The sequence below is a fragment of the Passer domesticus genome, chromosome 5 (genome assembly GCF_036417665.1).
Source record: "Passer domesticus isolate bPasDom1 chromosome 5, bPasDom1.hap1, whole genome shotgun sequence".
NCBI lineage: Eukaryota > Metazoa > Chordata > Aves > Passeriformes > Passeridae > Passer > Passer domesticus.
Window position 1 is genome coordinate 37,402,625 of NC_087478.1, and position 15,061 is coordinate 37,417,685.

The window sequence follows — 15,061 nt, forward strand, 5'->3', positions numbered from 1 at the left end:
TGTTATTTGGTTTACTTCAATTGAGTAAAATCAAGATAAACCACACCTAACTTGAGTCCGATGCCATACACAACCCTATCTACCCCCACTCCAAACCAGCCTGGAATTACTTAAATCTTCTACACCACCTACTCACCTGCAGTACTGGAATTGTAATGGAGTTCATAAACTAATACTGCAGGTCAAGGGAAGAATGCTGAAAAGGGAGACAATAAACAGACTGGTCAAGAGACATGACTTCAACCAAATTCTGGCTCCTGTGGAACTTGGAAGCTGGGAGAGCAGCACTTTGTGTCCTTGCACACCTTCAGGTTCTGCCTCTAAAGAGTAGGTGGAACTGTTCAACTTTTATCTTATGAAATATAGTCTGAGAAATCAAGGTACATTAAAATGCTCTGTATAGGAGGAAAGACAGACAATTAGTTTTTATTCCCCTTTGAATTAAACTGGCATGTGAGTCATCATCTGGGCATAACAAGGCAAGTCCCACCTTTTCCTTCTGAGGAAAACTTGCGAGTGCCTCAATTAAAAAGCAGTCTGCAATCTTTAAATGAAGGCTTCTTTAGGTTTGGGGTTTTTTGGTGGCTGTTTTTGTCTCACTTTTTTGTCCCCTTTTTACATAGCTCTAATAGTTCTGTGTATTACATGTAAAGGTAAGAGTAGCTCTTATGATTGCAAAAATACAGATGAGATACACAAATTATCTTAAACTGCAGTTCCAAGAGACACTGCAACATATGCAACATGTATAAAAGTAACTTTCCAACACCTATGTATGAGATTTCCAGGAGGTTTTGGTCTCTTCCAGCCTTGTGAAATGATCCGGACCCCAGCCAAAGAAATCTTTCTTTCCTATTTCAGAAGAACACAAATAGAAACCTTCCCTACAAATAGAGCTTGACATGCACACCTGGACCTCACCAGGTGCCTTGGTTTCTCACCATTTCAAGGCAGGGAAGGCCTTCACACTCAGTCACCTCACCTTGTACCACAAGCAGTCACAAGGGTCTTCCATTAGGTCCCTTTTCCCTCACTTTGGGACAGGGCTTTTCACTTCACCAACTTCATTTAGGTGTGTCCCCTTCTGCCTCAGCAAGAGAGGAAGCAAGCTTGGTATCACAGGGGCAGCCAGCAGCTTGGCATCAAGTTTTCTTCCCTTTCTTTGCCTTGGCCTCTGCTTTGACTCCATCAGAAGGCTCTCAGCTGGCTCATTTTCTCTCTTTTGAAAAACTGGATTGCTGAACTGGCTTCTGATTTCATTCCCCAGCTGCCTGCTTCTCACACTCCAATTCTCTGATCCCAGACTCACTATGAATTTATGAGCGTGTGCTGCCCAGCAGCATTTCTGTGAATTCTGCGAATTTCTGCCTTCAGCAGCCCCATCCCTATCCTGCACCTTGAAGAGTGGACAGGCAAGGTCTGTGAGGAGCAGCTGCCTCTAAGAAACAGCTGCCTGGAACATCTTGACTGAGAGATCTAAATATCTCTAACAAGTAACCAGGCTGCTGAAAACACAAATGCTGGTTCAAAATGAAGTTCGCCTCATCTGTTCACATAATGTAGCAGTATATACATAATTAGCAATAAACTGGATAGAGATTCTGTTTTCTCAGCATTAAGCAGACAGCAGGGTAAAATAGTTATCAGAAAGACTCTATCATTAATTGTCCAGGGTGATCAGTGTTTCAACCAGACTTTTGAGTGATTTAAGCAGACTGGTCAAGCGAGTCAGAGAATTTCTCTCTCCCACTCCTTAGCACAGCATCCAGCTTGGTCCCTCCTGAGGGCTGACATCCTTCTCTAGTCATCATGCTGCTGAAGCAGATTTCATGAACAACTTAATACCAGTGGTTTCCCAAATATAGGCCACAAATCACATGCCCCTGGTCTACAGAAAGCTGGTTAGCTCTGTCAAGCTGACTCCACTCATTTCACTTAGGAAAAGAAACAACAACTGAGAAAATGAGAAAAAAATGTACTGAAGAGAAAAAAAATGGAATGTACAGTTATATCTGTATTAGATTAACAGAAAAAGAAAGAAAACCTTACCGAGAGATGAGTTAGGAACACAAATGCTTTACTAGCGTAGTTTTTCCATGTAATTTTCTTCAATTGCTACTGAAGTTGTTATGCAATCCTGAACAGATCTTCTACTTAACATGGTTACATTTGTGAAGAAATTTGGGAATTAGGTTTTGTTCCTGTAAAATGTACTGGCTTTCTGGCATACAGCTCTCATAGGAGGACTGCATGGCGACAAGGGAAAGTACAAGGGAGAATAATTAATCTTGCACTGCATCTGATTTTAACCAGAAATTTAGGAATATATTTTAAACACCAGGTTCCGGAATAGCCAACCAAAGTACAGGCATGTTTTCCAAAATATCCAGCTCTCCAGTAACACCAAAACCCATTAAATCACAGTCTTAGCAATGACCACCAAATCCACCTCTCCCCTTCTAAGAAACAATTACTTCAAATCCTTTCCCTACCATTTCACCCCAAGGGGAAGGAATGAAAAGTGTTTATTGGATCTAGATAGCTAAAACATAACTTCTCTTGAACATGACTTAGAAAACATAGTAAATTCCTGAGTTGAGTTCTTGTGGGAAAACTTACACTAGGAGATCTATCCCCTTTAGAGGAAAAAAAAAAAAGTCCCTCTTAAATAAAATCAAAATCCTTCTTCATCAGACCAGAAACAAAAAGGTAAGCTCTGTTTCCTTCAACACATCTGGCACTATGAGTAACACAATGGCATTTCTCTTTCCTTTTAAAGGACTTTTTCAAAGCACTACATGCTGCCCAGGTGTTCAGGGTATGGGATTTTTCTACAGTGAGCACAGAAATCACACCCTGCTTAGCTCATTCCGTGCTACTCTTTTGTTTCTTATTCTTACCTTGCTATGATTCAAAGGAATGGGTTATTACTGCTAGTAACAGTGGTCTCCAGAGCTCACAGTGCCCTGTCCTTACTACTCACTGCTGAATTATTCCTTTCCTTTAGTGAAGAAAGCAGAGTGGCTGTGGTGGGACTATCTCTTCATGTACTTTTAAATTCTTCCTGGTTTTTGCAGAGCTTGCAAACTCCCCTGTTTTTGCAGTTTCACTGAACGAACCTTGCTATCAGCCAGTGTCAGACTCACCCACACAGCAACTCAAGGACAGACCCAGCAGAGCTCAGAGCTCTTCCACAGAATTTGCTACTGCTGAGCCACTTCCAATGCCTGTGGATACTTCCTTATTTTTGCATATCACTGATACAAGCTGTAAAAACTACATGTGCCAAACACACTTTCAAAATATATCTGAAAATACATAGTAAACTTTAAGCCCTTTTTGTCACATTTCCCAAGGATCATACAGGCTTGGTAAGAGCATACAGATTTTTTTATCAACTGAAGACCAACAAAAGCAGTAGCTTTTAAAACTTATCTGCCTGAAAAGGAAGAACCCCCAGCTCTCACCTTTCACAGCCCACAGTCTGGATGCCTTTCCAAGTTGACTGGATGCCTTTCTGGTTGACTGCTATTATTTTGCTGAGTGCTGGGACAGCCTGTCTGCTGGCAAGAGGACTCCAGCCACCCTCCTCTCATATTTGACTTAGTGTAACCATTTTGCTTTAGAGCTTGTTTGCAATGTCCTGTGCTTTTACACTCTGACCTTTCTTATGTCCCCTTCTAATTCCCCTGCACCCCAAAGCAATTGCTCTTTATTGCACTAAAGAAATAAAAGAAAAAACACAATCAGTATGAATGAGGACTTATTTTTAAACATCTTCCACAGGTTCAACAGAGCCTAGCTACTGTGATAAGTACTGCCATGTCAACACTTAAACCAAAGAACAGTGTCACTCCCCCTCCCAAGCCAAATATCATCATCTCATACAAATATCCTCCCTGCAGGCATACTCACCAGACACAAGCCCTACCTGCCATCCAGCCTGACCTTTGTTCCCATCTCTCACTGACACACCCAAAATTCTTACTGTGACACACAAACAAAAAATACTGTAGCAGACCTACAATGAAGTCAAACTTCATAAAATTATAGTTAGAGGAAGGAGAAAAGACTAACACCAGCCCCAGCCAGCTGTTTGCCCATATGACACTGAAGTCAAAGCAGAGGCTTGCCTTCCTTGGCCTTGCAGCTTTCCATCTTGGGCCTTGGATACTAGGGCCATGTTAGTAAGAAGCAATTTAATTAAAAGTGATTTAATTATTACTTTACTTAAGAGATTATTAAAGTCCATTAAAATCCAAAGTGATGCTTGCCAAGATCTCACAACCGTTTATTATTTTAATTCCTGCATAATGACGAGGCAAAACATGTTTTGTTTCCATCTCTTTGGTGAGGAGATATGGCACTTGGCCAGATCACAAGGAGGAAAATCCTCCTTGGTGCCAACGCCTAAGTGAACTGCATCCTGTGTCTCACCACCTCGGTGCCCAGCGGCAGCTGACAAATCAGTCGGTATCTCGCTTTAAAACCTCCCCCTTTCTGAATATCTGCACACACTGTTATCTGCAAAAGAGCAGTGGGAAAGATGGATACAAGTTTCAGAGAGGAAGAGCAGAAAAAGAACATGACATTTTGCCAATTTGCAAATAAATGGAAGCTGATTCATCCTGTCCAGTGGGTCTTTGTATCAGCACAGTTAATGGTACTGGCCTGAAATATGTTGGTTCAGCTGTCTAGCTGCAGCAGCGTAGTGGACAGCAGAATATATCTGGTGCATGGCCTGAGAGAGGAAAAAAACACACAGAAAGTGCTTACCTCTAAATCTTGCTCCCTGCATAGGTACTTCAGTTGTTTACTTTCCATAATCACACAGCTCTGACTGCCTCGCAGGGCCAGAAAAGATTGTTAATAGATTCAAAAAGTAAGTGTTTGGCAGCATTGATAAAGGCATTTCCTGAACCCTTCAGTTAAGTGGTTTTGACTCCATGGTATTAAAAAATGAGTAAAATACACAGAACACTCCAATTGCAGAGATAAATAATCATCTGCTGGGATAACCTTCATTAGATTTAGAATGTAAACTGAACTACATTTCAGCTTAAGCACTGAAAAATCTCAAGAGGTATCAGTAAAGCAAAAGATAACTAAAGAAAATGGACAATCGCACTCATCTACTGTAGAACAGTCAAGTAGCCAAATGAGATCTGTTTTTCTTTGTTTAAAGTGTCATAAAATACATTTCAATTGTGTTCAAGAAAAAAGGTCATGAAATAACAGACTTGAAAAGTTTTAAATCCTTATTTACATATAGATCAGACAAAAATACCAAAGTAAAATGCCTTGAAAGGTCTGCATCTTTGCTTACCCACAGAACAGACAGACCAAAGACATCAGCTTTATTCATTCATTTTAGTAACACTTTTGGATATGGGACTTAGTTTCTACTTGGAATACTTTGACCTCTCATCTAAGGTCAATTTACAACTCTATGGGTGGACCTCGTAACAAAATTCAAAAGGTGGTAAGGCTCTGTGTTACAGAGGCAGCCCTGTGGACACCTGTTGGTCACTGCTGCCTCTGAACTAGTGAACATTCTCACTTCTTATTGAAACCCCAAAGAGCATTCTGCTTTCTTCTACCAGTGGAATAAGTAACACAGCTATTATCAGGAGTACACTCCCACAGAAGGAAGCCAGAGCAACTCCTCCTCCTCTCAATTGCCTCAGCTACAATATTAGCAGCATTCTAAAAGCCAGGTAAACTCAGTGAATAGGGTGCCAAATAAAAAGGATGTGATTCCTACACAGAGTTTCTCAGTGAAGACTGCTGACAGGGAGCTGAATGAAGAGGATACTTGTAGAGCTGCTGGGATAACCTTCATTAGATTTAGAATGTAAACTGAACTACATTTCAGTCACTTCAATCAAAACAAGAAGCACCTTTCTTGAGATCCAGTTCTGGGCTTTTACAATCCAGTGCACCCAGAAGAGTAACTTTCCACTGATTCTAAACTTTTTCTTAAAAATTCATAGAAGCATCACTGTTTTACACAGGCATAGTGAATTACATTAAGATACACTCAATTATGTCACTCAGTAACATTATATTCAATGTGCTTCTTAAAGACTTTTAAAATTATTTTGTTCCACAACACTTGCATACAACTATCTGGCACACTACAAAAACAGGGAGTATTTTCTTGGGGGGAGTGTTTCTTTTTCGTAAATCTCTCAGCAGGTGTTAAGGGAGAATTTTCTAGATTTAAATCTGCAAATGCAGCAGGAGGGCTCTCAGATACAGGGAAATCAGAATTCCTCCAAACAGTCCTGACACTTTAGCAAGTGGTTCCCATCTTATCCTGAGAACCAGCTCTGTTATGCTTCTGCTAGAGATCTAAATGCTTAGAGCTAGCCATCCCCCAAAATATTAACCATACTAATCAACATTACCATAGCATACTACAAATTACACTGTACATAAAAATCAATGTCGAACATTTCTGACCACTCATCTACAGCCCAGCATAGTCTAGGAAAGATACGATCTAAGCCCTAGGTAAAGATGGTAATTTGCATTTCTTCAAGGGTAGAAAGTCATATTCTTTTCCTTTTTAAGTGTCTGTGCAAAGGTGAGCAAATGAAAAGCTAGAGATTACATTTTTCTCATAAAAACACTTAACTGTACTGCAGTGATAACTGGAACTATTCTAGATCTCTAAAAAATATTGTTTGTCATCCTTTCCTTGTTGAAAATTAGGAGAAAAAAAAATGCTGGATAAAACTAGTTTTACTTCATTCTTACACAAAAATATCCTCTCCCTAATATTCAATCCTGCATAGTCTCAACCCACACATTTTCTCGTTTTCTCCCTGCTTTAAATAAATATATAGCCTTATAAATCCCAGAATCTGGAGAGTGAAAATTGAAAGTGACCATTCTTTTAAATGTCACTTCTCATACAAAGCCAAAGCAACAGAATTACAGGAGGGTTTAAGTGATATTTTACTACAAACCATAGTGAGCTGAAGCAATTAAATGAGCAGAAAGAGTCATTCAGCTGGGAACAATTAGCAGTTTCTCTATAATTGCTTCACAGAGAAATATGGGAGTTATTTCAAGAGAGTCTCAACTTGCAAAGCTTCAGCAGTTTTACTGTCCCCACCCATTAAAAATATATTTGGTAGCTGGCTGTAAACACACATACACTGTTGCAATCAAAATTTTACTCTAAACTGCATCATTGTTATAATGAGCCTTCAGGCAAAAGCAGAGATTAACATTTCTGAGAGAGAAAAACAAAGATTTCATTCCACTACCTGTCTACAAAACCTGATTTGCAGGGAGAAATACTAATGGAGAGTATATCAAGATGCCAATTATCAACCTCCACATGTCTAAAATATAACCTTGTGTAACAGAAAAACACTGTCTTTCTTTTAAATTATGTTAGTGTTCTTAGAAAACACTGATACAAAGAAAGGACAACATTTAATCCTACTTTGTTGCAGATTACACAATAGCTCATTTAATGAGCCTGCAATACTTAAATATCTTCAGGTCCTTTAATCAAGGACAACCCATAACAATTGCTTGAGTTCCCACCCTAAAAGACTAAGAGGAGATTGAGTTCTCATTTTTGCTGCTGCTACTTTTTACGTGAATCTTTTTGGTATTCCAGAAAGCATAAATTTTATTAGCTGTAACACCTAAAGAGGTTAACAATAAGACAATCAATTATAAAACCTTCTCATTTTCAACAGTGGTTCTGTTTACCAAAAAAAAAGGTAGAGGCAGAGCAGTAGCACAAAATATGCATATATTTTCATTACCTCCCCTATTAATGGAATTCCAGATCTCAAAGTTTGATTCTTATATTATTTAATATTTTTTAACATTTACAGCATATTAATTAAAAATCAAGCTACGTTTGGATTATCTTTGCAGTACAGATAAGGCTTTATCTCTTGTTATCTGTAGATAACAAAGAGCTTTACCACAAAAATAACTAAGTGTCAAAGGCATCCTTATGGATACCAAAGATGGCCTTCTTACCTCAAAGTTTTCTTCTAAAACTTACACAACTACTGCCAAAGTTGAGTTTACCCTCTGAGTAATTATAGCCACAGAAAGATTTCCTGAAGAAAGCCTAAAATACAGCTACAAAAGTAAGAGTCTTCTGGCTCCTCCATTAGCAACATCCACTACAACTCCATCACTAATTACTAAGCATGTTTTACATACTTTGGCCCAAACCAGTAGAAAAGCCAAGTTAAGACACATCTAGAATGCTGCTGCCATTCTCTGCTATACTACAGCCCTTGCAGGACTGCAGAGGGAAGTGACAGCTGTGCTCTCTAAGAAGTCCACCAAGGTAAGCACTCAGAAACAATGCTGGATGTTGTCTTTTTAGCCAAATTTTCTTCAATGAAGAATCAGAATGGTTTGGATTAGAAGGGACCTCGAAGATGATCTAATTCCCCTGCCCCTTGCCATGCAGAAGAATGCCTTTCACTAGACCAGGCTACCCAAAGCCCAAAAGAAAACAAGGACTTACAGTCTTAAGACCTTACCTTCAAATCCGCTCCTGGAATTCTTCTGAAGACATTTTAACTTCTATTGCTGTTAAAAGAAGTCCCGGTGGGTTTCAGGTGCTTCAGGCTATAAAATGAGCCCAACTTAAAGGTGTTAAAAGTATTTTTACTAGGGGGAGCAACTTTCTCTTCAAGAAAAGGTCTAGCGATAAAAAAACAAAACGTTGTCTTTTTACGTGGTATAAAAGATGTCACAATTTCACCATTTCCTAATCAAATATTAAACCATGCTAATTGCTTACTATTATATGAAATGTCTCTGGTGAATGCAGAAATTGAAGATCAATTTAGTTTAAACAGAAATCCTTCCTGAGATACCAGCAAGAGAGACCATGGCTGCTGGGTGTGAATTAGGCCTTCCTGCTCAAGGAATGCCAAGTGAAACATATGCACCCATTTCCATACCTGAAGGGCTGTCAACTGCTAGACAGGAAGGGCTCAGCTGCAAACCTGTAGATTTAGGTGGAAATTCACTGCATGGAGGATTAGGCTATGTTGGGACACATCAGATGGATGTGTATCCAAATGCCCACCATTACTCTTACATGTGATATTCCCACAAAGTTTCACTTTTCATAGTTGGAGACTAACAGAACTTTTTAAGCTGCAACTAGAACATTAGATTGTCTCAGTATTCTTATCAATATTCAATTCCTCTCAAAACCTTGGTAAGCCCTTAAGTGTCACAAACCAACTGTCAGCAGCAGTACATTCCTCAGTCCATGAGAAAAATTTTTCATATAAAATATTTGAGGTTTTTTAAGAAAGGAGAAAATCCAGCAAATAGGTATATGGATGTTGTTACACTTCACAGATACCACTTAAATTTCTAGAAGAACAAGGGAAAGAAGAATATACCAAAAGATACAAAGAGTTAAGTTATGAGAGAAAAATTAGAATACCCATGGGAAAACACACTAAGTGCTAAGATCAGGTAGCTACTGTATGGCAAATCCAGGGATTAAAGGAGGAGCACAGAAAAAGCACTTGTGTACTTGGAAGTAAAATTTCCCACCAAGACTGAGGAACCTAAAATGCCAAAGGTAAAAACTGAGGAAATGCAGTTTCGTATTTTAAAACAATTCTAAAAGCCACCATGATTTCATAAAGGCAGTCATCCTTACCCAAATTCACCTAACATTTTAAATTTATTAAGTGCAAATGCTCTTAATGGATAATGTCTTATCCATAAAGTGCCCATGGTGTTGAATGCACGGCTGTTTACGGTATTTATGTTTGCATTCTTTTAAAACAACATTACAAGCTTTATGATAAAATGCCATATAGTCATTATCTCCCTGATATTTACCGATTATCCACTTGCTCTCTTTATGTGTAGTCTGCAGCTATGAGTGAAAAGGAGATTGCCCTTAACAACTCTGCTTGTGAGGGAGAACACTTACTTTCACAGAGCTTTGGAAGTTAAATCAATTCACTTTCTGCAGAAACAGCAGTGTAACATTCTTGCTTTTCCTGGGGAAGTTTATACTTCTGCTTTGAAGTGGAGAAAAGATCATTTCTATCTAATTGATGGAAGGATACTCACTATTACCTGAAGCAAAAAAGTATAGTGTAAATAGATTTCTCTCTTGTGTGTCTGCATATGCATACACACTTCCAAGCTCCAATGTGAATGCAAAACTCATTTTAGCAGTTCAGATTGGGAATGACACACTACAGAGGACAAATCTAGTTAGAATTTCAGAGAGACAATATTAATTCTCCTTTAAAGACAGTAAGTACTCAGCCTAGATTAAAAAGAATTTTGTTTTATTTGAACAAAGGCAAACAATCTTTATTATAAAACATGTATCTTTCACCTGCAGTAGAAGAACCTCAAAATCATTTTTATAATCTGATAACAAGTATCACCACAACTAGGCAATGTTCAAAACGAAAATGGATATTCAGTTACTCATAGGTAAACGATGTTTCAATTTTTTAACACAAAAAATTGGTATTTTCTAAAAATCACTCTGCATTATGATTATGAGACTGTTTTCAGAGGAAAACTCAACTACCACAAGTTTTTCAGAGCAGAAAAATCACAACTAGCCCTGAACAAGAACAGTTACATTAGAAATCCAGAAATTCTGCCAAATACTTCTGTCAGTTTTATGTACAAGTTTAAAAAAAATTAATTCCGGCATTACCGCCGCCAAGAAGAGGTAATATAAAGACAAGTAACTCTTGTTTATGCTCTTTGTTGCTGTTTTTCTTTGGTTTAAGATGTACATGAAACACATTTGATGAAACATCTCATTTGCTACTTCATATTGTTATCTGTGTGTATTGCAGTATGTTTAATATGATGCTCTTAACAACACTCCAATACGTTTGACACCCCACGCACGCACGGGTATGTGTATTCCCTACCTAGTACACAAAGGAGGAAATCACATGTTCTTCCAGAGAAAGTTTCATATTTATTCAAAAGGCAACTGACATCTCAACTGACTTCATTATGTCTTTAAATGTTCAATTTCATGGAACTTAAAAATTAAGGGACCTCTTACTGTTTCAATAATATTACAAGCAATACTCCTTGGTGTACATTGTAATTCAAAGGGCTTATGCAAACCCCCTGTACCATTTAACCCCCTGAGAAAAGGTTTTAAACGGTGTTCCATGGAATCTCATCCACTGTGAAGGAAAACACTGAGGCATCCTGGACTGGAAGTGTCTTGAAAAACACTTTAAAGCTTTGAAAAGTTTTTGCTCATCAGAACGCACAAATGCAAAATAATCTATCCTATATCCAAAACAATCCAAAATGTAACAATAATAGCTGGAATTTTAAATTTAAGAAACACTGTCATTAAATGCACATTATGAAAACAATTGGCAAATCTGAAAAGACAGTTGTCATCTATATTTCACATATATATATATTAATATAACAATACTGTTATATTGTTATATTAAAGTTGGTTTTAAGTTTTAAGGTGAAAAGAACTGTATGTATGTAACTTTCTGACACCAAAATTGTCCATAAAAATACTGGACTCTTTGAAATGTTTTAATTTTTAGTGTCTTTCCTCAAAGGGTATGTACCTTTAATCTGACCAGGAATGAAAAATGTGCTGCATGAAGATGAAATAAAGTACAAATCATTTTTAGTCTAAATGTTAACCAAGGTCTACGATTAAAGTCTAAGGAAAATTTTGTCAGCTATCATGTTACAGAAGAATCCACACACAGTTATAACTGGATCTAACAGGCACTTTTTAAAAAACTTGTTAGTTTAAAATCAAGGATAAAAATGGGGTTTGCATACCATTTGATGTTTCAAAAAGGCACAAATCACTAGTATGCCCCTCTACTTCGTCACATAAAAGAATTTCACTCAGCTTAAAAAAAAAAAATCCATACACTTGTATGGGTTATGATCACTACAAATTTTAGGATGACAAGAAGTGTCTGCTAAAATGAAAGCTCCAGGCTTTGTTTGAATTTTCAACACAGCAAACTAACTGTCTGATTGCAAACTTGCATTTCATTGCTAAAGCAAAAGCCATAAAATAAACTAGAGTGCACAACTTCAACGTGATTCTAAGAACTTATTCATGCTGATACGAGAGGTGATTTATTTGGCTTTGTGGTGTTTTGCATTTGTTTGCTTTGTAGTTTTTTAGTAAAACCTTCCCCTTTTGACAGAATACTGTTAAACACAAAAAAATAATTGCTACTCTCTACTATTGTCAATCTTTCAGACACAGTAAAAAACCTCAACATACAAGAGTTCGAGAGCAAATCATCAATCTGCAAACTGTTATACATCAGTAATAAGGCATCCACTTTACAGCTATTTGAACAAAAAAGGAAGCATTTCCCAAAATACATATTTTGAATCTGTGTAAACAAAGCTCATATGTATTGCTTCCATTCATTTCAAAAATATACACCCACATGGACTGAAAATGATCTTGATGCTATGAATTTTAGATTACTGTGATTTATGCAGCTGTAATCTGAAGATATAAAATCCAAATATTTTTGAACTTAAAATTTTGAAACATGTTGAAAATTTTAATCATGCTTATGTGAAAAGAAAGCTAAAAATACACCCCAAAATTTATGCCATTTCATTGAACAAAGGAGAAAGCACTATGAAAATAAACATTCATCTGGTTTCCTAACAATAAATACAAAGACAGTTATTATAAGATACTGCAACACAGGAAATATTACTCTATTGACCTTAGTGTTCAATCAGTAGTTTATCAAATCTTTCCTCATTGACGTCTGAAATCTTCTACCTTGTCAGCTGTCCAACAACTTTTAGAAGGGTTTTGTTTTCTTGCTTCAATTGTTCATTTTCGTCTTCTATATCATCTAGATCCTGTACAAGAAAAAAAGAAAAATAAACCTTCTCAGGATGGAAATACAAACTCTCAATTAATAGCAGCAGAAATTTAGTATCTTAGCTCTGAAATGAGGAAGCTGGGATAGAGAAAAATTAGTGTCACAGTAGGTACCCATAGAGCTGTTAAACCAGCCTGTTCCAAAATGTTACTGTAATTACAAAACATTAATGTTATATTCCTAAGCACCTTAAATAAAAACATATTCAAACCAAAGCTACAGCAGGAATTAATGCATAAAGAAACCAAAATAGAATGGGGGTGATTATTTTTCTGGCAATACAGAGTGTATTATACAGCTCCTGATCCTGCTTCCCTGATTGCTTGTCTACAACTATGGCTCTCATGTATACACATCACTGATTATTATTGCAAAAAGACCCATTTTGTGTATTAAATATCAAAATTTTCAGAAAAAGACATGCCAGTCCACTTTTTTTTCTGTGGAAAAAAAAATGGACTTCATACCTTCTGTCTGAAGTGCTAATGGAAGAACAGGCAGCACGCACACAGCAGTAATGGGGGCTCAAAATAGATGGCTTTCACAGTGTTTGAAAATGTGTTTGACACACACAAATGTTTGTGTCTTTTCCACTAATTAACATTTTTGTCCAGCTCCCATTTCACTTCTTCACTCCTAACAAGTTTTTTCAAGCCTTTAAAGTGAGAATCAGTAATAATGACTGCTTAATACAAACATTACTTCAATAAATGTAATTGCCATGTGCAAAAACCACATGCAAGAAACAGAATGTGAATTAGAAAAGAATGAAGATACAAAAGAATAATGTCAAGGAAGGAATTTTAAGGACAAAAATGAAAGGTGGGCAAAGGAAAACGAACCAGAATTCTCACTGGAGATCCTATGTGTTTTTTGATTCAAGTCTGCCAAACTGTCCTCTTTCCTTAAGTAGTAAAAAGAAGGTTTTCTCTCTCTTGGCCCTTTAAGTTGTTAGGCAGAGTTTGACATACAAAGCCCAGGTTCTTATTTCTTTCCCAGTGAGGTCATTCCAGAAGTGTACAATCGATATTATCTGTTCAACTGGTATAATGATTTTTTAAAATCTCTTCAGTTTGCCAAGCTAAAATCCACACCTCAATACCTCTGCAATCCATCCCTTTATTGTTTTCTAGAGTGGAATCAAGAAATCACTAGCAGAAATTCCTCTTTGCCTCACAGAAGTAAAGCTGCATCACAGTATTAATCAATTCCAGGAGAAACATTTGACCACTCCAACATAATGGATAGAAGTGACTTAAACACCTAAACAGGGTAAGTTTTGTTGGATACATGCTATAAATACAATTCAGTATAAACAAATACACTTTATAATCTACTTTGTGCAATTGTCAGATGGAAGGGACAACACATTTTCAATCAAATGATACCTTTTTAGTTTGGTAAACATAAAACTTGTATTATAATGTTCAAACTTGTTGATCTTAGCCATCAGATACCTCAATTAAAGCTTACCTAAAAACCTCCTGTTTAAAATTCTAGTATAATTGACTCAAAATAAAATATTACAAGTTTTTGAAATATTTATGCTGTAAAAATAACATTCCAGAAATTACTACATGTAAAAGTTTCTTGAATATAAGCCAGGAAAAATAACTGCTGCACTTTAAGTATCTACAGAAATAATGGGTTGAGAGATGGAGGGGATTCTGCCACTCTTGAAATTTAAAGTTTCTTATTCAAAATTACAACACTAACTCATGTTTATTAGCAAAAAAAGATGCACTAGCAGGAAAGCTTGAACTTCACATACCAAAAGAACTGATAACTACACAATTGACATTAATTGGACTGTAAATCCTCACTGACAGACTCTCTCCAAACACACTTTTAACTACACTGACATCTTAGTAAGGTCACAGATGACAAAGCGCAAACTAATTGACAGCTGAACTTTGCCTACAAAGTATTCAAATATTTCGAGATGCCTTTCAGACATTTAAGGTTTTTATGAAGCAATTGCCCCTTTCTTACAAAGAACATGCAGACATACTTTTAATGTCTAATGTACTGGAATGAGAGAATGCTGTTTATAGGAGAAAGTCTTTTTTATTCCTCAATATAAATGCAGCTCATATCCTTTAAGTTTCTCTGGGATGTACTGACTAAGTTCAGTAAAATTTTAA

General features: G+C 37.0%; 1 protein-coding gene across 1 annotated transcript in view; it reads right to left on the minus strand.

The window, feature by feature from the left end:
• Positions 1-10,305: 10,305 nt before the first annotated feature.
• The window catches only part of PAWR (pro-apoptotic WT1 regulator), a 72,438-nt gene continuing 67,682 nt past the window's right edge, over positions 10,306-15,061 (minus strand). The window contains exon 6 of the mRNA XM_064419599.1: positions 10,306-12,894. Within this exon, the coding sequence (XP_064275669.1) occupies positions 12,808-12,894 (87 nt within the window). The 3' untranslated portion in view covers positions 10,306-12,807. The remainder of the gene's footprint in view (positions 12,895-15,061) is intronic.